Genomic DNA, 27,020 nt, shown 5'->3' on the forward strand with positions numbered 1-27,020 from the left:
TTAAAAAAACAGGATGGGATCACATTTCATGTATAAGTAGCAAACGAATGTGTAAGTAGCAAATGCATTACTTAAAAAATTAATTATTTTTCCATCTGTCAGATTGTCGAAGAAAACAAAATGGGCATTTCGTTAGTGTTGCCAGGGTAGTAAATTTTTTTACCCTACTTTGCTCATCTCATAAGAGAACTAAAGAAAATTGGACCGCGGATTTAACAACTCTGTGGTGGACATTTGACCGACATTGTTTTTAAAACATCAAATATTATTTAACATGATATAAAAATATCCATTTTATGTAAAATAAAACTTGTTTTATATTTTAAGTTCAAAGTTCATTAATTCAACTACTATTATTAAATGACCCTTTACTTATCTACTCTGTTGTGTAAATCAATATTTCCGCACGCACAAAAAAGTTTTAGAGAAATTAACAGATTGTTTTTTTTTTACCTTACATTTGTGTTATGATGTTATTTTTTCCCATCGTGCAACATTACGCGGTGTCATAACGAATGCGCGCGGCGAAAGTGAAGCATAGTGGGGGTTTCGGACACAGTCCGATGTATTCAAATATGATTCTAAGCTCCTTCTGGACTATTCTTAATTCCATGGATCCTACACTACGAGACTTGCAAACGACACAACACGGCATAGCTAAATTTAAATCGACAGTTGCGTACTAAGCGACGTCTATACAGTACCTAATGGCCAAAACGTAAAATTACTCATTTGTGAGTAGTTTAATCATTATACTTTTTTATAGTAAAAAAATATATAATGTAATAAACATGCGTAAAAAATTACTATTCTGATTCATCGAATCTCCAATACCCAACTGGGAGTCATAATATAATGTTTTTCGTCTCTCCTGCACAATTTGATTACTGGCAGTTTTGTTTTTTCATCGACAATATATGGCACGGTTTGCGGTAAAGGAACCTTGATTAACACAGAATAGGGTATTTTCATAAACTGGGGATATGATTTTTAATGTATTCAGTATTTAAAGAATATTTTTACGATTCGAACCATATAACTATCAAAATCTGAAACGAATGTTTTCATTTATAATTTCCTATTTAAAGTTTGATAGAAATAAAACAGCCCGTAACTGGCCAAAAGGGTTGATGACGTCACGCGTGACTTATATATCCTACGTTCACCCAAATCCTATACTGAAATACTGCGACGCGGGCGTTTTGTGGCTTTTTATTTGTTTTTTCTAGTTAAATTTCGTCTTTTCCTTTGTTTTTTTTTTGTTTTCATTTATAAACATCCATAGCATTATGACTAAAATGGTTTTTTTACAAGGAAAGTCCGATAACTTGCCCAAAATAGATATAATCATGATGGGTATTTTTTTCTCATCCAATACAAACTTTTTAAGTTCGAGTATAGAAATGTAAAGGCCGTAAGGTAAGCAAATATATAATGTTTGCTTCCAGAATGTATTCATTCAAATAGTTGTATTATTTGCATGTACTATAAATATATTGTTTAGCGTACATTTAATGCAAAAGGGAAGTAACGTGACTTTGACACAACATAATCCATAAAATACCATTGCTTGTAAACATCTCTGTTGCTCGAGTGCGTGTTAATGCCTTTTTTTATTAAATGTGATTTACTTAATACATCAGCTAGGGTAAATTACGGAGACAGTGCTATAGATTACATTCAAGTAAAACGGACGGGTGATATTTGAATGGTAAAAGGTCGAGTCACCCCAGCAGAACTTAAAGTTAGAACCAAATCGTACTCGGTGACGTTGATTTGCGATGAAGTCTAGGAAATAATAGATTCCTGCAAGTGTGAAAACTGTCCAGCATCTCAAGGTCAGTTGCCATTTTGTAAATGCAATAAATTTCACAAATAAATAAGGTAGGTTTTCATACAGCAATTTTTTCGTAATTTTATTTTTTATTCATATAGAAAACCAACAGTTCCACTAATTAAACTAAGTAACATAAGTACAGAAATATAATACAAATATAAACAATAACGTTCAAAGAATAAACTATTTTAGTATTGTAGTACCTGTCAAGCTTTATAAGTGCTAATTTCAGTACCTACTGTTAGTAAATGTTTATAGTCTACAGTCTACACCATAAAATATAGTATTTCGTACTGAACAAGACCTACGGAAAAAAGAATAGTGGTTTGTTTTTTTTTAACATCTCGTTTCATAACGTTCAAATGCGTTAAACCACTTTTTCTGCATTTTTTCATTAGGTACTAGGAATGGCGAAAAAAGCTTTATTTTGCGTCTTCACCGTAGTGTTTGTGCACATCGGAATTAAACAGTACTTGTATCTTATAACTAAAGACATTTTATGCGCGTTAATTAGTTAAAACAACCGATTACAACAAAAACAACACGTAGGCTATACAAATTCGTATGAATTTGTTTGAACGGTCAGTCAAATTCGTAACGCGTGACGTCACAAGCCCATACGGCATCCGAATGTTCGTTTTGGCGCCAATTCAAAGTATACGTTTTTAAACCGCTCTGAAAAATTAACGCGTGGACATAAAAAAATAAAAACAGTACAGTTACCATCGTAATTTTTTTTTCAATTTTTTTGCAAAATAAAAAAAAAACGTGAAAATACCCTATTGCCACAAGCGTAGAAGCAAAATTTGAAATTTTTCTTAGGTAAGTACCGATAAAGGAAAAAAAATACACAGTAAATTTACAATAATTATTTATTAATTTAAAAAACCTATATATATATATATAATGTATGCGCATATATACAAAGGAATTTATATTGTTGCGATATATCATATTATTTTAGTCAAATATTTGTATAAAAAATCGAAACACATAAATAATAAAACACATAAATTCTGTATACAAAAAAATATCCACATGTATATACAAAATAGTACCAAAATTATATCTAGCAGAGTTGATTCAACCCTCTAGTATTACTAACCCTGTGGAACAGGGGGCTAAATTGTATTACATAATATTATGTACCTATATTAATTACTAAAGTAGAGCTTCACTATCATGAACATGCTGCCTTCGCTGCCTTCACAGCTGAAACAAAATACAAACGTTAAATATTGCTAAAATCAGCAAAGAAAAACCGGAATCAATCGCAACACAATATGAAAGTCTAGGGTCCTGTCATTGGCTGGTCTGAGTGGCCACTACACACCGTGTAACATTCACCATTCTGCCTGAGTTTAAACGCCCACATTTCCTCACCTCTTCCATCTGTCGACTTTCGAGAAGTAAAAGAACTGAAGCTTGAATGTTACAATGTGTAAAGCGGCCACTTAACCCTTTATAGGACACCTAGAACAAAGCGGTACATAAATCACCTAACAGAATTGAGGTTTTTTTTCTAATACAGTAAAACCTCGTTTTTACGTTCCTCGGTTTTATGTTTTCCCGCTTTTTACGCCGAAATGTTTAGGTCCCATTTTTTCCCATACATTCTCGTTCGAATATTCCCCAATTAACGTTTTTTATGTTTTCCACAACCCCGGTTTAATGCTGAAAATTTTTCGAAACTCATTCCATCTGTCAAAAGACGCAGATTGCTCAAAATGGTGGAAAAAAATCAAGCTAAATAAAAAAATGTGTAAATTGTTGTCTCAAACTAAATTCAAAGTAGGTTCAGTGTAATTAACATTTGGTTTAAGTGTCTAATTTTGACATTTTCTTAAATTGTGACATACGGTTGACGCATGTTTACGATGCAGAAAGTTTAAAAATTTGTCAAAAGAAATATTATTTGAAGTTGTTAACATAATTTGGAAAAAAGATTGTGTATCCAGTATCCAGTATCATAAAAGTGTGAAACAGGTTTTGCCATGATGTAAATGACAGTTGAAATTCTGTAGTGCCATACTAAAAAAAGTGATACCATATAAAAAAAAAATCTAAATATTTAGGGAAAAAATCATTGTATGCATTTTATGAAAATTCTTTTTTTTTTCATGTTTTTAAGGTTAAGTAACTACATAAAATTATTTAAACGTTTTTCTTTATTCAATATAAAAAAAACACATTGTGGTATTGATTGAAAAATACAAAATATACTTAATAAAATTATTGGTAAATATGAATAATCCCAATTATGACCGTTTTTACAATTTTTCTGCAGATATATTTTTATGTAATTTAATTTTTTCCACACATTTTTCATTTCCTCACTTTAGCACTTTCCTCGGTTCAACACTTTTTTTCGCTGTTCCCTTGAAAAACGTAAAACAGGGGTTTTATTGTATTTCATATTAATAATAAGTCTTATGTCGCAAGAGTATCATAATAATGTACACTGGTAGATTATCTCAAAAGCAAGGTTTCTTATCTTAAAAAAGAAAACATTATGTTTACAAGACGTAAATCAACACAAAACATGTGTCCTACAAAAGGTTAAACCAGCTAATGACAGGTCATAAAATGTAAATGCCTAAACTTCCATATTCCTTCTCAAAAATGTTTTCCCTCTCTATTGCAATAAATTTAGACCTGGGGAGTGAAATCCAGCTTGTCTACAAACTCAACTCAACAAATTGATCCATTTGAATAAAAATGTACAAAATATAAATAAACAAAAAATATGAACATTTGCAAGGGTAGTCTTGCCAAAAAAGAGTCAGGTTCTTGTATTTGAAATCATCATTATTCCCCTTTCTGCACCCTGTGGTGCATCGCATTTGTAAACCAAATGCAGGTAAGCTGATCAGTCTTGCGCTTCAGGTGCCCAGTCTAGGGACAATGAAATATTGCAATTCAAACAACCTTTAAAATCAATATTTCACATCCACCCGCTGGGAATCGAACCCGGGACCTTGAGTATGGTAGACAAACGTGCCAACAGCTACACGAGGCGGACTTATCTACACTCGATTTCCTTATTCAGGATTTTTACCTCAGAGCAGCCATCGAGTTGAAAACACTTGTCCAGGGTTCTGGTTCTATTTCACACACAGAACTGTATTCTTCGTCTGCCTGGACACAGAGAAAAGTATGTATTTGACAAGCGATTCATTTATATGAACAAATACATTCATATAGAAATTAATACACATAATGAATAAAGTTATAGAAATGAAATGAATGCATCTAAATTTAAAAAGTCAGGATGTATAAATAAAAGTTGTTATTAAATGGTCAGAGCATTTGACTACCATGCAAGAGGTCTCGGGTCCACTCCTGAAATGGTCGACATGAAATATTTATTTTAAAATATGTTTTTACACTAAAATATTTCATAGTCCCAGGACTGGCGACCTGAGAGGGAAGGCTGATCATTTTACCTTCATGTAACAAAAAAATAAATGCTCAAGGTACACTGCGATTGCTGTACCAACACAGTGCCATATGCACCATTAGATTTGGATAGGGAATAATAAAAATATAATATCAATTTTAATTAATATAACTAAAGTTGCAGTAAAATCCAAAACAAAAAAAAAAAAATCTAAATATTTTGAATAAAAATATTATATTTTATTGAAATGAATACTAAAAAGTCGGCCTCGTGGTGTAGTGGTCAGCGCGTTTGCCTACCATGCAAGAGGTCTCGGGTTCGATTCCCGACATGATTGACATAAAAGGTTTATTACCAAAGGTGATTTTACACTAGAATATTTCATAGTTCCTGGACTGCTACCTGAAGAGTAAGACTGATCATCTTACCTTCATGTAAAAAAAATGATCAAGTTACGCTGCGATTGGTGTACCAATGCAGTGCCCTATGCACCATTAGGTACAGAAATGGAAAGTTTTTTACAAACTATTGAAGTAAAAATTTATTTCAATTTAGAATATTTTTTCAGACTAAAAATGATTGAATTTGAATTGAATTATTTCGAACTAAAATATAAAAAAATTATACACCATAGAGGTACTGAATACTTTAATACAAACATGTTACTTGTGCAAGCTGTCCAACATTTATCAATTAAAATTCGATTCATGACAAAATAATTAACATTGATTCCGCTAATTTATTTTGGGTGTCAGCAGATCAGTCAGTCAGGCGGTCATTTTTTGAAAAATAGCACTGTAAATTTAAGACCCCTGTTTTACGTTTTTCAAGGTAGCATAAAAAAAGTGTTAAAATGAGGAAAACGCTTTAGTGAGGAAATGAAAAACTGCAAATTGTAAAAACGGTCATGATTGGGGATTATTCATGTAAAAATTTATTATTTTACGTCAACACCACAATGTGTTTTTTTTATTGAATTAAAAAAAACATGTTTAAATAATTTTATGTAGGTACTTAACCTTAAAAACACGAAAATAAAATTTTGAATTTGCATAAAATGCATATAATGATTTTTTCCCACTTATTTTAGTATGGCACCACATAATTTCAACTGTCATTTACATCGCGGCAAAACTGTTTCACACTTTTATGACTATTAAAACCATCTTCTTTCCAAATTATGTTTATAACTTCAAATAATATTTCTATTACCAATGTTTTTAACTTTCTGCATAGTACTTTATTGATGTAAAGACTTTATTCTTCCTAAACATGCGTCAATCACGTGTCACAATTTAGTAAAATGTCAAAATTAGACACTAACAAAATGGACAATTACACTGAACCTACTTTGAATTTAGTTTGAGACAACAATTTACACATTTTCTTATTTACATTGATTTTATTCACCATTTTGGACAAAGCGGCGGCGCGCGACTCAGCGTCTTTTGACAGATCGAATGAGTTTCTAAAAATTTTCAACCGGGGTTATGAAAAACGTTAATTGAGGGGATATTTGAATGAGAATGAATGAAGAAAGGTGGGACCTAAACATTTCAGCGTAAAAAGCGGGAAAACTAAAAATTGTGGAAAGTAAAAACGAGGTTTTACTGTAGTTGGATTTAAATGAAGTAAAGAAAGAAATAATACCTTCCCGTTCTTTCCTTCTTAATTTCTTCCTTCTTCTGTCAATGGTGGCGAGCTCCACCTTCACGCTGTGGTACGCTTTACGGAGATCAGAGAGGCGAGAGGTCAGTAAAGATATCCGAGCCGTTGCATCCATACCGGTGTCTAGGGAAAAAAGAAAATTACTAATCTCAAAGAGCATGTGGATATGTATTCTGGGGGTTAATGCTAGAAGTGCGTATGTCAGATTTTGGCATTAACCCTGTCTAAATTTTCACAATATTTCAGATACTGTTGACATTTATTTGAATGAACACTTGAGTGTTATTCGAAATTTTATTTAAATAATGTTTTTTTGGACATACTTAGAATATTAAAATTAATTAGATTGGACAAAGACTGGGTTTTGCCAAATTTTACTTTAATACTAAGTCTTGACATGAGAATCAACTTACCAAAATTTGGTCTAAGTTTAAGAGGCGTAATCTACCAGTCGACAACAACAACAAACCATCACGCCGTTTCCCGTAGAAGTAGGCAGAGAGGATAGAACGCCATAACCCTCTATCTTGGCATACAGACCTCGCTTCCTCTACATTCATACATCTTCTCATGCACGCACGCCGATTATTCCTACTTTTGACATGTCCATCTTCAAGTATTTGATGGACTTGATCGTGCCATGTCTTTCTCGGTCTTCCTCGTTTTCTGCATCCATCAACATTTGCATCGTAGATCCTTTTAGCCGTTCTTTTGCTGTCCATTCGCTCTACATGTCCAAACCAACGCATCACCCCTTTCTTGATTCTGTCAATAATGCATGTCTCAGCCTTACACACTTCACGGATCACGACATTTGTGCACCTATCATACATCGTTTTACCACACATTCGCCTGAGGGATCGCATTTCGACAGCATTCAACCTACTTTCATCAATATTTTTCCAGTCGAAAAGTTTTTCTACCAGTCGAAAAGTAATTAATTTTTGTAAGTATATTTTTTAACAGAATAACCTTAAAAAAATGTTTTTTTTTATACAAATATATCTTAAATAATTTTTTTGTACTGCGTGATTTTGAAAAACCAGTGTTTTAAAATGGCTAAATTGTATGATTTCTTTACTTTTTATGAGACAAAAAATAACTTGAAAACACTATGCAGAATATAATATTATAGAAATAAAAGAAGAGTGATACTTTAATCCACAAATTTGGAATATCCAGAATCGGTTTCATCGCTTTCGCAGCATCTTCGAGACTGGTATCTTTATTAAGGAGTTCAGTGTATTGATACAAAACAGAGGTAAGGATAGAGAATTCAAAATTACATGAAAGTAAATTAAATAAAATTATTTTTATCTTGAGGATAATTAACAATTTTTTTTCAGGTTTACGAATGAGTTGATATAATGCTATTTCAATGAGTTTAAGTATATTATTTTTATTTTTAGTGTCCCATTCTTTGTGAGTGTGATTTTTGTCAATTATGATTCCTATAATAAATTACAATGAACTTCCATCGAGAATTTTCACTTACAAACTTAAATGATTTAGATAACACTATGTAGAATTAATCTTCTTTTCTCTTCCGGCGTCTGTGTAAAGATCTGACACAGAGAAGACTATTTCAGACACAAAACTGTATCCTTCATCTTTCCAGACCCAGGGCTGTCAAATCTTTTCATTTTAAAAGGTTAAATGTGAAATATTTATAGGCTTACCCAGCTCAACGTAGAAGTTGTACTTGTGCGGCTTGTGTTGGGAGAAGTGGACCGAGTTCACGGCGGCGGCGTCCTCCGACTCGGAGGCGCGCAGCGAGCGCGGGCGTCGCCCCCGTCGCGCGCCCCCCGCCCCAGGGCTGCCGGGGGCACTCCCGCGTAGATTTCCGGCTGAAACGAAACAAAATTTAATATGGAGGCAGTTGGAGCGTGGGAAATAGCCGATTATTTATTCAAATTAACATGTTCATCTTGATGACTCCCAGGGAGTGAAATCCAGTATTTTGTCTACAAACATTTGGACAAACTCAAAATAGTGCAATTATTTATTCATTAAAATTAAATTACATTTTACATAATTTGTATATATCTGTACCTCAGAGGCAAACGGATGCAAACGGATGCAAATCCAGAATTTGGTGAATTGACATTTCGATTTTTTTATCTATGGTCCTTAAAATGTAACATGATTAGAATGACAGTTGTCAGAAAAAGTGACGACATAACTTTGTAGTAACGTCATAGGAGTTTTTTTATATTGACACACGAAAAACCATTTGTATCTGGCTTGTTAATTTATTTTTTTAATACAATGCTTGAAACATAAATTAACATTAATATATAAAATCAGCTTTAAAACTTTAAAAAAACTAAACTAAACCTAATTATTAACGACGTTCTTACAAGGTTACATCATTTTGCAAAAACGTTAGAGATGGCACAAATTGATCAATGTAAATTGATCGAATAAACAAATAATTCATTTGATGTTGTTCATGAAAAAGGTATAAATGTCTCATTTTTTGGTGAATAATTGTGTTAAACACACTATAATAGGCTTGTTTTTGCGTTTTTTATATCAATTTTTGGAATTTTAGAGTTTCATGATTGCATGAAATAACTGATAAAATCAATTTGATCAGTGACCAGTAATTTCCCATCACTAATGAAATTCGTTTGACAGCTGTCATTCTAATCAAGCTATAATTTTAAGGACTATAGTTTATGATAATTTCCATTGATTTTGAAAAAATGTAAGTCTTACAATGAAAGAACTAATTGTATTAAGATACTGAAAATACAAATCAATTCTACAAATTATTAAAAATCACTTAAAAAGTAGATTCTTTAGGCTTGTTTTGAACATTTGACCTTAGGATTTGCATCTCCCTCTGAGGTACAGATATTAATGAAGCATGATGAAGTTCAGTGGTTATTTTACAAAAAAGATTTGTTAATAGACTATTAAACTAAGCCAAAAATTTATTTTTAAATATTTATGTGTTGTATTATCAGCGCTATGATTATTTAAAGTTTTTTATTTCTAAAATAACTACGCATGTGACGTCTCAAGTTTTCTTCTGCTTCTTCTCAGTCAGTTTTGCCGATTGGACCGTTGACATTAAGTAAACCAAAAATCTTCCACAACTCTCTTATCATTGGTTGATTCATATAAACTAGTGACGTCGTTGAAAGTAGTTAAGATTTAAAAAAAAAAAAATTTGTACATTTTCAAGAAACTTTGCCCTATAATTTAATACTCTAATTTGTACCGCGCGTAAGAAAACATTTTTTGCATCCAATTTCCCATAGAGCTAAAGTTCCTCATTTTTAACATGGAAAAAAACAGTAAAATAGAAGAAAATAATAAATATTATATATACGTGGTTAAACATGTAATGTAGAAAACAGAATAACAAAGAAAAAAAAGCTATAAATACATAAAACATCGCTACAATAAATTTATTTCCGCAACAATCTTATTATGTCTACACAATAGTTAGACCAGCTCCTTTTGCAGTAAATATAAAACTTGTAACACAAAATGTAAAGCAATTCTTATCTGTAAAAAAATAAAAGCAAAGTAAAAAGAGTAATTTGTTTCCTTAACACATCATCTCCATAGGCAATGATTTTATAAAAAAATATTTACTTTTTAAGATTCGTTAAAATATATTTTTTTAAATTGTGACGATACCTATTGTTATGTTTTGTGAATGAATTTGTGTATATTAAATGTCTTAATAGTGTTACTGGGTATCTCAAAGATGTCACTAGAGCGATGAAACTGAATTTGTACATTTAACCTTTTCCTCAGTAAGCATCCAAAAATTACACATGATCCGAACGGGGGGACCGAACGACCCCAGCGCCTACTTGTATATGGTGGTAGGAGAATAAAACGTTGGAAGTGTTTATGATCGTGGAATAATTTATTCATGTTTTTGCGTACACATATTTTACTCATTCATGTATTTTGTTAATTTTTGTTAATTTGCCGAATGCTGATATACATAAAGTGAAATTGACCCTTGTATTTTTCACGTCTTTTTTTTGTTTTAATATTAAAAAAACTATTTTAAAACAAAAACAGGAAAATGCTTCTTTCTATTATTTTCACGATTACATAAAAATATAGGGCAAATAGCTTAAATAATACTCGAGTTATCAAATTAAAATTTGTCTATGGGGGATTCGAATCCCCCCCTTCGGTCTGGCTAAGTTAAGTGTCACTAGCCTTTTATTTCTTTAATAACTTACAATGATATTCACTAACAGAATTAAAGGTTTTAGTAATAAAAAGACTGCAGTACCTGAGCTGCTCTTCTCTATGTCATGCATTTTCTTGGACAACGCCATCGCTCTACTCTCATCATCCAACCCCTTTCCATCGCTAGGATTCTCACTGTCGGACATCGGCTGATCTCTGGAAATATAGATGACGATCAATATTATATGAAAACACCCTCGACTGATTGAAATACTCAATTTCAGAACACAACACTGCCCTAGTTCTTGTATGTTCAATAGACCATTTTGCAAATTTTACAAGACATTTTTTGTTGTTTTAAAGTCAAATAAGTATAATCAGTAAGTGGAGATTGGCACTCAAAAAATGCTGAAAATACAATTTAATAGCGGAAAAAATAATTGTTATTAAGCTACATAATAATAAGATAAAGAACAAATTGGCATTTAAACCCGGTGAATTATTATCATAATTTCATGGCAATGCATAGAGCCTTCTATTGTCCCTCCAATTACAGTGTATCGTGGGTACACTTCAGGGGGTAATTACAATTGGAAGATAAGGAATCTATACCTTCACTAAGATGACATAGTTAAAGATAAATTCTTCCCAGTGATTACAAATAATCACTACTGACCCTGTATCTTCAGGTTTTGGGTAGGCACATCAATATGTACCAAGGGGACGCATACCCCGTGGTAGAGGATGTAATAAAAACACGTATCAACAGGTCGGTAGAGCATACCCAGGTGGACAAAGAAAGTAACAAAGTTAAGTATACCGTCTTGATATGTCAGGAATTGATATGTCAGGCCCACGCCAGGAATCAAACCCAGGCCCTTAGGCGAGTGCGCCAACCACTATACGATGTGGATCAATCTCCGTTCGATTTCCTTTTTCAGGATTTTTACCTGAGAGTAGCCATCAAGTTGAAAATATTTATCCAGGGTTCAGAGGTATTATTTCAGACACAGAACCTTATTTTCACACGTATTCACTTCTTACAAAAAATACTTAATATTAGGGGAAGATAATAAGCGGCATACCTTGATGGGGACATATTATCCAGACTGCTGTCGGGAGTGACTGGCGGAGTATTATCCAGAACCATATCTGCTGTGTTACTATTCCCTCCCATACACTCTCTGTCTCTGTCCCTCTCTCTCTCCCTCTCTCTGTCCCTCTCTCTGTCCCTCTCTCTCTCCCTCTCTCTCTCCCTTTCTCTGTCCCTCTCTCTGTCCCTCTCTCTGTCCCTCTCTCTGTCCCTCTCTCTGTCCCTCTCTCTGTCCCTCTCTCTGTCTCTGTCTCTCTCCCTCTCCCTCATGCCGTCGCGGGAGTTCTCACGAGGAATGTCTGCAACAGAAAAAATGTGAGGAATTTTGGTTTGAATATATTATCATTTGGGTATTTTCCATAAGAAAGAAGAAATTAAGTTGGCCTGGAAAATGCTATCCTAGGATGTCAGGGGAACCAATGTCAGCCGATGAATGGAGCAACTTTGTCTCTGAAGTGTCAGACCAATCAGCCATGACCGGAATATGGCACTGAAGACAGGCGGATTTGAGAAAGAAGTAGTGAATACCAAATCAAGATATTACAAAAGGAAACATAAAGCTTGCTGTAAGTGGTTCTTCAATTGTTAGGACAACTGTTGTGGAATGAATCGGGAGGACAGAGCTTCCAACGACCCTGCAAATGGGTGCCAGGCTTGAATTAATACAACATATCGTGTGAGGGGGCAGACATTTTGCATGTCAATAACAATATTTGCCATTAATAAACACAATACTTATTGAATCAATATTAATATTGTCCCCGTCATCTTTGAGAACAAGAAAAAGTCACAGGGGGCCCAATCTAGTTGATTCGGTGGCTTAAACATCAATGCTGTCAGGTTTTTTGTCAAAAAATCGCAGCAAGCCATGAGGCGTGATACATCATTTACATTCATCTTAAAAATTTGCTGATCACACCAAAACACGTCTCACTGGTTTGTCTCTCCCGAGGGACCCTAAATAATGAATAGATTAGGCCCGGTTGAGTTAAATTCAAATATTCCGTGTATTTTTTTATCAAACTTTGTAAATGCATAATTTTTTATACAATGAGGATGAAGAAAAGATCGACCAATTGAGCAATCTGACCATTTCATGCTAGTGTAAGAGTCACTTACCTTTCAAGGACAGCTGATCCTTGGATGCCTGATCAGGGCTGATGGAAGGCGCCGATGCGAAGGGAATCTCCAGGTTCCTGGAGCGCTTATCTCTCTTCCCCTCCCCGAGGCACTCGGGGGCGGGGCTCCCGGGAATGGTCTCCTCGCACAGGAGGAGGGAGATATTGCTGTCCTCCTCGGCCGGCCGCGTGGGGGGTTCCGGACACGGGCTGGAGGGGCGCACGGAGGGCTTCGCCGGGCCTGACTCCGCGAGGGCACTCTGCGATTCTTCTTCACTCAGTTTGTCAATTACCAATCTGGAGAGAAAAACATACATGTGTAATATTCTCATCGGGCCGTGTTCAAGTATTGGTACAATTTTTTTGGAATGTTATGCACTTATTAACACTTTTTACCGGTGTTTGGATGGTATTGCAGTGTCCATCATCCGGGCTGAGGTATTCGAGAAGTGCTTACAGCGTAACAACCTAGAAAAACAAACCTAAGCCATGAAGACATATGAAGTTTAAAAATCTTAAAATTAAAATAAAAACACTTTGATTTGGACCACTAATGTTTTGTTTTTTTACCGACCGGTTTGAAGCTACACGAGCTTCATTATTGAGGTAAAATTAACTAAATTATACCTAGATAAGGAAGCTTGTGTAGCTTAGCAACTGGTCAGTAATAAAATAAAAAATAAGTGGTTAAAAACAAAGTGTTTTTATTTTAATTTTAATTACAATGAATAACCGCAGTGCTTCAAATATTTATAAAAAATCATAATTGAATATAATCATTTTTGTTTATAACCAGTAAATAAATCGTATTCATCAATACAGGAATCTATTTGAATAGTTTGGTGTTACATAATAAAGAGGGACCCAGATAGGTACTGATCTGATTTAAAAAAATATGGTGACACAACATAGCACCTAGTTATATTTCTAAAAATTAGTTGGGAGCGTTAATGTTGTCTCATAAATATATAGATACGAATCACATTGATAACTAACCTGCGATCTGAATCATCACTATCCGACTCCTCACTCCTCTCGTCCGTATTGTATTCCGGTAAGGCCGGAGTGGGCTGACTGATCTGGCTAGACAACTTCTGGATGGTTTCACACAGCACCTTGTTACTCTTGCCTCCTAATTCTGCGCCGCTCTTCCTCCTCTCCACGCCTTCCCGTTTCACGCTGCTACCGAGACTGGGCACCTTTGGAATCAGCTCCTGGCCGCTATCGGCTTCTAGCTCCGCTGCACTATTCCGCCTTTCTACGCCATGGCTAGACAACTTTAGAACACGCTCACTCGACTCCCGGTTGCCCTTGGCTAACGGCTCTGTTCCGCTTTTTTTCCTCTCCACACTGTCCTTGGCCCCGTGGCTGGACAACGTGAGCATGAGTTCGCTGAGCTCCTGATTACTCTCGCCTCGCAGCTCCGCGCCAGAGTCGTTATTGATAGGCAGCTCTACCTTGGACACTTCGTCGACTGCATTCAACGGAGCTTCTTTCTGCTTGGAATTATCAACTTTAGGAGACAATTTTTGAAGGGGTTTTTTATCCCCTAAAGTTTCTTGCGATACGTCAACCGCAATCGCTTTAAGTTCGGGAATAAGAGGCTTGGAAGACTGAATATTGGCAGCTTGATTACTTATAGCGCTAATTTTAGCAGCTTGCAATCTGGGAAGAGTGATTTTTGTTATCTTGGGTGAATCTGGTTTAAGAGTTTTTGTATTTTCTTTTGGAGTAGGAGTCGCTGCGCGCTTAGCACAACTGATTGCCCTTAATACTTTCTCAGCTATAGAGGGTCCTTCCCTATGAATGAGGGATGCTGGAGGCTCTGGTATTATCACGTCTGTATAAGCCGTGCTACCTTCGGATTCACTCTTTAAATCTAACTGATAGTCACTATCTTCTACACTATCAGAAGCTACTGGTTCACTAGCATCTCGGGGAACGGGGTCTTTTTTCTTAACTACATTGGGAGTTTCCTTACTGAATAAATTTGTACTTTGAGATTCTGCGGCCACTTTGGCTGGCTCTGCTTCGGGCCCTGGAACTTGGAGTTCTTGTTTAGAAGGTTCATCTTCTTTCTTGTTCGGCACTTGTGGTTTAACTTCAGGTACCTTGGGGAACAGTATAGTTCCTGCGGGTGGTGTAGGCGTTGCGGGAGTTTTGATCAACAAATCACCATCGTTACTGTCATCCGACATAGAATGATCGTTGACCCGTTGAATAGCTGCATCTATAGGATCTTCGTCCGAGGAATTCTCACCTTTGAGAACGGGGCTATTGGTAAATTCATCTTCAATGTCTCTCATTTTACTAGTGGCATCTTTTTTAGAATAAGTTTCTTGATTTTTGGCCGGGGTGAATCCTTTAAAGTAAGGCGGGAACGCTTTTTCCGGAAAAAGTTCCTGTTTCTGATATGTAAATAGAGGTTCCTGGGAGTCTTCAGCTTCGGAAATGAGAAGTCGATCTCCACTATCCTCCCCGGCAATTTCACTAAACAATGACAAAGTCTCCGCTTTTTCTACTGAATTATTACTATCTATATTATAATTTTCGGATTCGCAGAGTTTATCAAAGACCCTGTCATTGTGCGATTTGGGGATAGATTTATCTTCTTCGGGAGCTGGAGACTTGTTAGGAGAAGCTGTTGGACTAAGTTTTAACTGCGGAAGATCGTCAAATATTCTCGGAAGTGTTAGACGTTTCTTCTTTTCCTCTGACTTTCTCGCTTCGAATTCAAACGGCTCTGGTTCCTTAAACTCGTAAATGTCTTCAGTCACTTTTTCTGGAGTTTTTTCTTGCTTGACCATTATTACGGGTTCCTCTTGGGGTTTTACTAATTTCACGGGTATTTCCGGTTCCGGTTCAATCTTAATCGGTTCGGGAGCTGGAATTTTAACAGTCTTTTCTAACCCTTTTAATTCCGATCTTATTTCATTAAGATCAAAGTCTCTTCCTGAAATTAAAGAAATTTTATTAATTATAAATAAAAGTCGAAAACAAAAATTAAAATTTTATTAAATCGTGGAAAACTTACCTCGAGGTGTTTCAGTTTCATCCTGCTTAATTCGTAACCTTTTGACTCTACTCTGAACATTTTCTGCACTTCTCTTAACCTGCGGGCTCCTGCTCACTCTGCTAGTCTTAACAATCTTTTCTTTCTCCGGTTCATTAAGAATCTTGTCTACGGGTGAAGGAGATAAAGATTCACTAGCTGCTGTAACCGAGAGAGAAAACTTTAGTAACGGTAACTGGCTATTAATATTTTATTTAGGACACAATTTCATTTAACTGATAAAACTTACGTTTATCCTTAGTTAATTTGGTGTCTTCCTGCAGAATCTTCGGACCTCTCTGACCACTGGAGTCTGATTCACAATCGCTATCTGAATCGGAATGAGTAGATGCATCTAGAAATAAATATTATATTATTAGAAAATCAAATTACAAACACAATCCAAAACACACTTTCCAGGTAAATAAACTGATAGTAAAATAAAATGTGTAATTAAGGGAATCGGGAGAATAAATCAATGATTTTCTGATGAAAAATTAACATAACATTTTTATTTTCAATCAATACCAATAACAGATATTGATATAAATCTAAACTACGATTCATAAAAATAAGTCAAATTTTGTGATTCAAATCAGCTGATTTTACGAACGCTCTACAAGAGGGTTTTCGATATGAACGCCAAATTTTATGTTCCATATCTACAGGTGTCAGCTCATATGACGCAGCTTAAAATTCTGAGAAAAGTAGTATATATAACTCAATTTAGGCTATAGTGACACATCAGTCACTTATACCCGTATGCAGAGACAAACCTTAAGGTGAGGTAAGTACATTCTATTGTATTCACCTTCAGGTTATTCTCTGCATATGAGATTAGAATGTACTTTCCTCACCTTAAGTTTTGTCTCTGCATACGAGTATTAGCCTGTTTACCGTTGACATTAAGGACTCGCCTACTTATAAATTGTAGCATCTAACATATTTCAAATCAACCGTGCCGTTAATTCGAAAAGTCTAGACCAAGAATCAAACTTCAATCTTAACAATGAGAGCGAGCAAACAAACAAACAAACTAACCATCACGCCATTTCCCCGTAGGGATAGGCAGAGAGGATAGAAAGCCACATTACTCTGTCTTTGCATACAGACCTCGCTTCCTCTACATTCATACATCTTCTCAAGCACGCGCGCCGATTATTTCTACTTTTGACATGTCCATTTTCAAGTATTTGATGGACTTGATCGTACCATGTCTTTCTCGGTCTTCCTCGTTTTCTGCATCCATCAACATTCACATTGTAGATCCTTTTAGCCGTTCTTTCGCTGTCCATTCGCTCAACATGTCTAAACCAACGCAGCACCCCTTTCTTGATTCTGTCGATAATGCATTCATTAAATCTGTGACTTTTTTTATTTCCCACATTGCAACATTAAAAGCAACGCTGCCTCCATCCACTGCTATCTGTTGATAAAACTGCTGTGAAATTTCGAGCAACTTGCGTCATTCAGTTTATGTTTCACAGGAAAGGGATTTGGTCCAAACGATGTAATTATCGTTCAAACATACGCCTATTTTAAGGACCTCAACAAATTTTATTATTTGGAAGGGATCGAAAATTGTAGAAACATTGGACCAAGAGTAAGATAAAAGCTTTTTTGACAAAAACACCACCTTTCATTTAAAAAGTAACAGACATCAAGAGGTGTCAGTAATAATTCTTAGATGTTCACCTGTGGTGGGCTGGTTGGAGGTCGTGGTATTGTTGGAGCTGCTCCTGTTTCTGGTGTGGGGCTTGCTGGGGGGCATCGGGGTGCAGGGGGCTACCGAGGGGGGCTGAGCCCCACGTGGCTTTTTAGCCCCGGGACTTTCCGGGGGGCCCGTGCCGGTGTTTGGAGTATTGCGTCTTCCCTATACAGAATCACCAAATTAGCCCATTTGTATAACATGTGGCGGAAATTACAGCAATTGCAAAATATATCATTTTGGTGCCTTGAACATTATATCAACAGAGGAACGACATCAATTACTAAGCGACACATAGCCAACTTTACAGAAGAGCCCATTTGAGGATTTTTTAATAAATAAAAAATCTAATCTAATCTAATACAAACGGTCACAAACAAAGTTCAAAATTTAACCGAAGAAAGACATATTAGGGACGAGGCCAACGCAATGAACCGTTTTTACAGGAATTTCAAATTATAAATTTTAAAATATTTTTTAAGCTACTATTTATTATAGGTACAAAAAATATTTTTTTACTCGACAGTATTTCATAGGCCCTTATTAAAAAAAACCTTATATTTTCCTATTGGCTCTTCTGTAAAGTTGGCTGCATAAAACTTAGTAATTTTAGCCTTTCCACCATTGATATGGACAGCCGTTTTGCATGTATTCATTTTTAAACCCGAAAATAATAAATGAAAACTTGTTTTGAATGCATTGATTGCTATATCATTATAATGCTCTTACTATAATGTGTCATTAATTTTGAAGATGTTTTTTAAATTGACCTAAATTTAAATTTATGGTCTTATATTTCACTTAAAGATTCTTCTCATCGTTTCTTTGAATCCCTTAAAATAAATATGTGTTTATGTTTTTCCTTTTTTAAAAAAAATGTTATTACTATTTTATTTTATTTTTACATCTGAGCATGTTTTTCATTCTTTTTTTCCATTCTTAATTTTTAATTACTCTTACAAATTTTCTTCATTTTTAATATTATTTCCATTTGTAAATACTCACTACAAACTACAAACCTTAAAATATTTTTTTTTCACTCAAATTTTAATTTTTAAACAACTTTCATTTATGTTTTCTTTTTCCTTCTCTTTTTTATACTTTCATAATTAACCTTACATATAATTGCTTTTTAATATGGAAACTTCACTGGTCCATTAGAATTAAGTCTAATTGTGTAAAATATTAAACTTTGTAACTGTACTGTATGTTTCCTGAATAAAAGAAAATAAAAATAAATAAAAAAAATAATGCTAAGAATCCACTATAAACATTTATAATGTTATTCCCGACTTGTGAAAATACCCTATTGTCGAATTGCTGATATCACGTTACCTTGTCTTTGTGCTTGTTCTTTTGCGACAGGTTATCAGCGATGCGAGAAGGTTTGATCCATTCGTCGTAACGCGTGTTCCAGCCCGTGTAGTGCACCCGCAGCAGAGTCTCGAGCCCCTTGCCGTCCACCTCGATGACCTTGGCTTCGTAGGTGACCTTAGACTCAGACTGCGCCGGTCCGTAGAACACCTTCAGCTTGTCGCCAACGGCAGCCGATATTACACCAGAATCTGATGGCCTGGTAGAAAAATAATAATTAAAAAAAAAAAATCTACAGTTTTAAATTAATAGCAAGTTGACAATATCTAAAAAATTCCAAGGATATTAGATAAACCTAGCCGGATGGGACCAGTCATTAACGTTTTAAACGCAACTGATGCCAGATGCGTTCTGAACATAAATCTTTTCTCGAGCTTTGTAGTTGTTCTTTTTTCACTCTAACGTATGTAGAAAAATGGATGCGATATTCAATGAAAATATATTTTAATAAAGAAAAATGGGTATAACTTTCAATTAGAATGTATTTTAAAAAATGAAAGATTGTTGTGATCTTCAATGAAACTTTATTTCAAGAAAAGGAAAAATAAATACCATATTTTTTTATGAAATTATTTTTTTTTTAAAAATTTAAAAAGGAAAATTTTATGTTGTGATCTTTAATAAATGAGTATTTAAAGGTCTATCTTTTTATTTACTTTCCAGTAATAAAAATTTTTTTTTTGCTACTTATTAGTACCTAGCATAAAAAATATTTTTAATTTGTAATTTTTAATTCCCGCAAAAATGGTCATTCCATTAGCCACGACTATTTATTTGTTTTTTACACATTTATTTGTTCCTGATTATTGAAATTTGTTTAGAACATTGTCACCAATTTGGATGTCACAACTATCGAGGCCAAACATGTCGTGTTTTTCTAGTGACGTATAAATTATATGTGAAAACATTTCTCCACAATATCCATATTGATTTTGAAAATACAATTAATTATTTTAAATTCATTTCATATATTTTTATCGGTATTCGTAGTATGTGATATTTCACTATTATCAAATAGTATCTCACTCTGTGATTTTCCTCTTCCGTGGTTTCTTAGTGTCGACGGCGGGGCCCGGTGTGGAGGGCGGCGTGTCCGAAGGCGTGGTTGTCCTGCGCGCCGGGCCCTTTCCGCTGCCGCCCTTGCTTCCGCGGCTGGAGCTGTCGCTATCATTCCTGTCGCTGAGGGATGCGGCGCCCCCCTTGCGACCCTCCCGCCCCCTCTCCCGTTCCTCCGCCGGCCGCTTGGACGTCGACGAGTCGCTGGATGAGGACTTGCAGCGGGCCTCGCCTATTATACAACATTTAAATACACAATCATCATCTTTACCATAAATTCCCCCTCCGCGACCAGTGATGCGTAGGAAGCTGCATTGGTACTCTAATGAGGACGAAAAGTTAATCATACCATCTTGGGAATTGTTAAATGTCATATAAAAATCATGTTGTGAGCACTTTCTGCTTTAATTGCGATTTATTTCAATTTTAAATCTTTTGAGGTGGCTACTTTTCATCATAGAAGCCTAATTAAAATACGAAAGAGAAATATTTTTATTTTTATTTGGCTGTGAATGCGGAGTAAATTTTCACAGTTGAGGCAGCAGGGGCAGCGCCATCCATTGATTGAATTTGAAAACTCGAGGTAGTAACTGGGCGTGTGTCAGATCGTATGACGTCTGAGATTACGTAATACGCATGCCCCCTAAGATGCAACGGCAACACTATGAAAGAAATGTTGCCACTGTGAAAAATAAATATTGCTATTTAATTTTTTATTATCGATAGTCTTATCTTCATGAAAACACGTATCGACATGTCAGAATTCGTCATACCGAGGTAGATAGAGATGGTAGAAAAGTTAAGTATTTTGTCTCGATATGCAACGATGAAGATAGTGTTAGTAATCACGGCCCAGAATCTCCAACATGGTAGGCAAATATACAGACCGATTAGTACATCACAAGCTTACCTTTGACTGGAGTGGCAGAGTCCTTGGCGTTACACTTGGGCATGGAACTGCGCCTGTGCCCCACCTTCTTAGCGGATCCCTTGTCTCCTCTCTTGGTGTCGATGACTCCTGACAAGCTCTTGAACAGCTTGGCGGGCTTGGCCGGAGTCTCGCTGGCTTTGGCTTTCTCCACAACCGGCTTAACTTCCACCGCGGGGGGACTTTCCACCTTTTCCACTTTACTGAAAATCATTCTCTTATCATTAGGCAAATATTTGGGAAATCTATCAACGACAGGCATCGACAAATTAATACAGAGACGTGCCATATAGAGTAAGATATTGAAAAAAGTATCGACATGAAAACATACCCATAATAAGATTTTGTTTATTTTTACCATGAGTCAACCAATCAAAGCGCTTTTGACTGAATGCTTGCGCTGGCAAGTGGTATACCGTTTAAAAACAAATATTGAGACAAAGTAAAATATTATTAGGAATATAAAATAATGTTTTTGAAAAGTAAATTTGGATTATTTTTAATACATCTATACAGACAGTGTCAACGACATTGGTACCAGCATGTACAGAGAATGAATTCCACAAGAATCCCATACATAGCTCTGCATGGAATTCCAGATGGACAGCGTCCACCAGGGAGACACTCAAAACGTTGGAGATAGCTGGAGTTCAGCATCGCAAGAGGATAATCCTGTAACAACACACTCTTGAGTCTACAGAAAGTTGGAGAGGAAGACAATTTGTTTATACATTGTTGCATTAACCTATGTTTCTGCTTCTTTCCTCAAACTCGTTATAATTTCTACCCATTCCTTTTTACTGGATGTAGGGGATGCTAAAACAATGTAAACTCACATTTAATAATATTTCAAAATACGCATTCCTACCAGTGCGGTTCTGTTAGTAAAAAGAGCTTCGCTCTTGCGCCGCATCGCGTAGTTTGAAATTAAGGAAGAAGACTTATCTTTGAAATTATTTTAATCATCACATATAAACAAATACTTGCCAATGAAACGTTAAACCATCCTTTTGTTTTTTTACGCTTCCACAACACAAGCAGGCATTCTGGTTTATATTCTGAACTTCAAGCTCATGTCACACCCAACTGGCGGTTAAAGAACGACTAAATACGCGTTGGACATGACAGAGCCTTTGGGCATGAGTTAAGTGTCATTATTTTTTGGAGTTCAATGCGTGACTATCTGTATTAATTGGTTGATGATGACAGAGTTATAAATTTAAAAATATGATAAGAACGGTGTGCATACAATATATAGATTTTGTCTTTTATTGAAAGAACTTTTACGCATTTTTTCCTAATCTTTGGGCGGTCTAGCATTATATCTATTCCTGTTTGTTTCCTCTAAACCCCTATTTCATTTTAAAAGTAATGTTCAAAACAGTATTTGTATTTCTACAAATAGTTATAATTAAAAATGCGTTTGTTTTTTTTATGTTAATAAATTTAAAAAATTAAGTGAGCGAAAAAATACATACTTTAATAATGGAGCCAGCGGCTGGTTGTCCCCACTATCCTCTTCATCACTGCTATTGATATTATCCAATTCCACTTTGACCTTTGCTTCCTTCTGTTTTGGCTTTGCTTCCTTCGCCTTCTCTTTAGCTTCCTTTTCCTTTTCCTTTTCCTTTTCCTTGGCCTCATCCTCTTTAGCCTTTTTGTCTCTGGCTTCCTTGGCTAATAATTCTTTTGCTTTGGCCTCCTTCTCTTTCTCTTTCTCTTTTTCTTTTTCCTTGGCTTTAGCTTCTTTCTCTTTTATTAACTGTTCTTTGAGGCGTTCTTTAGCTTCTTTCTCTTTGATCTCCGCTTCCTTCTCTTTTATTTCTTTTTCTTTAAGTTCTTTTTCTTTAGCTTCTTTTTCTTTCTGCTCTTTTTCTTTAATTTCTTTCTCTCTGGATTCCTTTTCCAAATCTTTCGCTTTACTGACATTCGCTTTGGGAATAGGGTCCACTTGTTTATCCTAAAATAAATCAATGTTAAAACATGTATACTTTTCTTGGAATAAGTACAACTTGAATATATATTAAACATCGATCATGTCACCAGCGTTGCTAACCCTGCTGATTTTTCGGTAATTCTAAAATTTTGGAAGAAAGTTACTTCATTTTATTGAAATTCTGCAATGAAATTTTACTGTCAAAATTATTTTTGGTGAAACTGATTTATTTTTCAATGTGAATCCACCGATTTTCTCTTGATGAAAGTTTGCAACGCTGGCCATTCGCCTTAACATCATTCCACAGAAAGAACTTCCTGACAAACAATGTGAGAGATACTCGACCCACGCACGAAAGATTCCGGGTTCGATTCACGGTGAGAACACAAAAATGAAATGTGATTTTTCTTAATCCTGGGCGATTAGTGCTGTAATTCACCACTATGATGAGGAAGTTCAGTACTATGGGAAATTAGATATGAAAAATGTTTTCTTACAAGCGGTGAAAATTAGAGAATTTAATTTTACAGCGATGTTTCCCTAAAATGTTTAGAGAAAGATAATAAAAATGAGCCACTTTAAATGACACCACAAGTTCTTCTGAATCAAATAATGATAAGAGTGTTGTGATAGATTTCCGGTTTCCAAGAAGCCAACTCACCAATCAAGATAACTCGCCAAAGAGAACTAGTGATGTCACGCGCGGAGTAATTAAAATATTACAAAACTTTAAAAATTCATAGCAATGATAATATGATACATTAAAAAAAAATTGGCTCAGTTTGATAGTCTATTAACAAATAAAAAATATAAAAAATCCACCGCCTCCTGACCTGTTGTGGTGCAAAAAAAATACAAAAAAGTGCAAATACAAGCGCTCTATATAATTTGTCAAACTTACAGCAACTGAGTTAGATAATAAATAAAGCTACTCGATTCTTGACAATAAAGGTGTTTTTAGTATAAACAAAACCAATAGGAAGACCCTTGGTCTTTAAAATGGTTTTCAGGTATGTGGAGGGAGTGCTTTTACTACTACAACTGTTACCTACCTACCTACGGCATTATGTGTGTATTGTTATTTTTATATGTTTAAAACACAAGTACGTTAGATTCACAATACTGATAATATACCTAATAATAATAGAGACGAGTTAACCTTTCCCTCACTAAGCATCCAAAAATTACAGATGATCCGAACGGGGGGACCAAACGACCCCAGCGCCTACTTGTATATGGCATCAGGAGAATAAAACGTTGGAAGTGTTTATGACCGTGCAATAATTTATTCATGTTTTCGGGTACATATATTTTACTAATTTGTGTATTTTATTCATTTTTGTTAGTTTGCCGAATGCTTTTGTACATAAAATGAAATTGACCAAATCGGTCTATGGAGGATTCGAATCCCCCCCTTCGGTCCGGCTAGGTTAAACAAACTGCCTTACCTCCCCAGTGGCGGGATGCGCCGGGCTAGAGGCCTGATGTTGGATCTTGTCCCTGTCTCGTATGAGGCTGCGGCCGGTGGAGCGTCCACCTCGGGGGTGCGCCACGAGAGTCACACCCAGTTTACGGTAGAACTCTTCGAAGCTATGAAGATATCTGAAATATAAAGAGAAGCCCATTTGATTTACTGCTCTACAGTTTCGTCTGCTAGGACCCGTTTCGTCTGTTCTAAGGTCTGAGAGATTGTTAGGACGATTAGGGTCTTTGCATAGGATTGTTTCTACTCTTAGTATTAGGATAATGGTTTTTGCGAGGAATTCAGTATTATGACAAGAAGTAATTTCGCCTGAGTTTGATAGGGATCATATTAGGATCTGTGTTAGGATTTTGCCAGTAGTGTCTTGATAATTTGATGTTCCTCTGTTATTTGGTATAGATACGCATTGTTTTTTTCGGTTGCTTGAGTGCATGTTGTATAGGGCAAATTATTCTAATGTTTCCTATATGTATTTGGGTTTTGTGTCGTTATTTGATTTGTTTGTATTACTACGTTCTTCTTCCTTTCCGGGGCGGGATCTGGAGCGTGCGGCCGCAGTCTCAATTTGGAACTATCATTAAGGAATACACTGTCATTTCCTAGTATGACAGTGTATTCCTTCACTGTCATACTGGGAAATTAGAAAAAGGTGATTGTGCTGACCATGTGTATTTGATTTATCACAAATTGACAATACTGCAGTGAGGGATACAATGGAAGCTTTGAAAGTTACTTTGTTTAATTATTTCTGCGGTTTGATTGTAAAGAAATATTAATTTTTCGCTTAATTTGTTTTTTAAAAAATTGATATTGATATGCAAAACTGAAGAAAGACACGAGTCTTTATGAACAGTTTCGGGAAAGGGGTGGATGCTTTCATTGTTCTACAGTTTGATAGGGTCATGTTAGGGTTTTGCGAGCATTGTCCTGAAAAATTTATGTACTTGTGTGCTTTGGAATGCAAATTGGTTTTCTTTCGTTATTTGAGCGCGTGTTTTATTGGGTGAATAGGAAGGAAACTTCGCATTTTTATTTTTTACAATTTTAAATTAATAAGGGTCTATAAAATACTGTCGAGAATGAAAAAGAATTTTTTCTACTTATTGGTAGCATAGAAAATATTTTTAAATTCAAACAAAAATGGTTCATCGCATTGGCCACGCCCCGTTACGATTCGGTTAAATTTTGAAATTTGTTTGTGACCATTTAAATGTAAATAGAACATCATCACAATTCTTGACATCACAATTGCGAGGCCAAACATGTTACATTTTTTTGAGAATAAGACATATTTTTTAACATTTTTTTTATAAAGAAAAGTTATGAATAAAAATATTTCTCCACAAAATCTCGTTAAAATAAAATTCGGATCGGAAAAGTATGACCATGGCAAAATTTTGAACCGGTCCAAAAAATTAAAAATTTGTTTTCAGGCGTTGCCTAGTATGTGAAATAGTTCGATCAGATGAATCTCTACACAACAATAAAGGTTTCAGGTCTTTAACTTCAGTAAAATCAACAGATGCAAGAATTGAAGAAATATGGATGTTCAAACATAGGTGAAATGGTGAATGTTACACAGTGTGTAAAGTGGCCACTTAAACCAGCCAATGACAGGTCATAAGCCCTGCCTAGACTAAGGTATTCCCTTCTCTAAAATGTTCTCCATCCCTGTTGTAATTTGTTGAAAGTGTACATGATTATATTACTAGAAATAAGGATAAAATAAGACTACCGTACAAAAAAAGATTTATAGAATCCCATTTTTTTAAAGCAATGAAAATGTTTGATAAGATGCCTGAAAGTAGCATGTTAAAAATAGATTACTTCGTGAGTGACACATTGAGAGTGGATTACGTCTTAAGTGACATGTTGAAAGTGGATTATATTCAGTACAATAATGACATTCACAAGTATCAGACAAGAAATAGAGGCGATTTTAGATTTTCTGAGGTTAGATTGACTAGAACTTATTTTTTAAAGTGATTGTTTGAATCAGGCAAATGACAGCTCATAAACTCTGTATATGCCTATACATAGTTACTCTCTTCTCAAAGACGTTATTTATCTTTGTTAAAATATCTGTCAGTCATTTAGATATTAATTCCTACACTTACTATTTCTTGATGATGCATGAGACACTGCATTGATACACGAACTGTAGTGTATCTGGTGTTTTTTTAATGAAAAATTAACAACC

General features: G+C 35.2%; 1 protein-coding gene across 5 annotated transcripts in view; it reads right to left on the bottom strand.

The window, feature by feature from the left end:
• Positions 1-2,886: 2,886 nt before the first annotated feature.
• Positions 2,887-27,020, bottom strand: part of LOC148284178 (uncharacterized) — a 35,070-nt gene continuing 10,936 nt past the window's right edge. The window contains exons 10-26 of one of the 5 annotated variants that reach the window (XR_015825387.1): positions 24,786-24,939; positions 22,880-23,361; positions 21,384-21,604; positions 20,444-20,705; positions 19,379-19,616; positions 18,031-18,208; positions 16,586-16,690; positions 16,318-16,497; positions 14,280-16,236; positions 13,680-13,751; positions 13,285-13,580; positions 12,158-12,464; positions 11,176-11,288; positions 8,585-8,752; positions 6,888-7,028; positions 4,896-4,975; positions 2,926-3,049 (exon numbers count right to left, since the gene is read on the bottom strand). Coding sequence is in view for 4 of the 5 variants with exons in the window: in XM_088242511.1 (XP_088098637.1) it covers positions 3,018-3,049; positions 6,888-7,028; positions 8,585-8,752; positions 11,176-11,288; positions 12,158-12,464; positions 13,285-13,580; positions 13,680-13,751; positions 14,280-16,236; positions 16,318-16,497; positions 16,586-16,690; positions 18,031-18,208; positions 19,379-19,616; positions 20,444-20,705; positions 21,384-21,604; positions 22,880-23,361; positions 24,786-24,939 (4,906 nt within the window). In the remaining variant the exon portion in view is untranslated. Of the gene's footprint in view, positions 3,050-4,895; positions 4,976-6,887; positions 7,029-8,584; positions 8,753-11,175; positions 11,289-12,157; positions 12,465-13,284; positions 13,581-13,679; positions 13,752-14,279; positions 16,237-16,317; positions 16,498-16,585; positions 16,691-18,030; positions 18,209-19,378; positions 19,617-20,443; positions 20,706-21,383; positions 21,605-22,879; positions 23,362-24,785; positions 24,940-27,020 lie in introns of all 5 variants that reach the window. The other 4 variants (XM_088242512.1, XM_088242511.1, XM_088242514.1 and 1 more) reach the window with 4 other exon arrangements.

Source organism: Micrasema longulum, unplaced genomic scaffold, assembly GCF_059751315.1.
Source record: "Micrasema longulum isolate JH-2025_06_02 unplaced genomic scaffold, ASM5975131v1 h1tg000141l, whole genome shotgun sequence".
NCBI classification, from domain to species: domain Eukaryota; kingdom Metazoa; phylum Arthropoda; class Insecta; order Trichoptera; family Brachycentridae; genus Micrasema; species Micrasema longulum.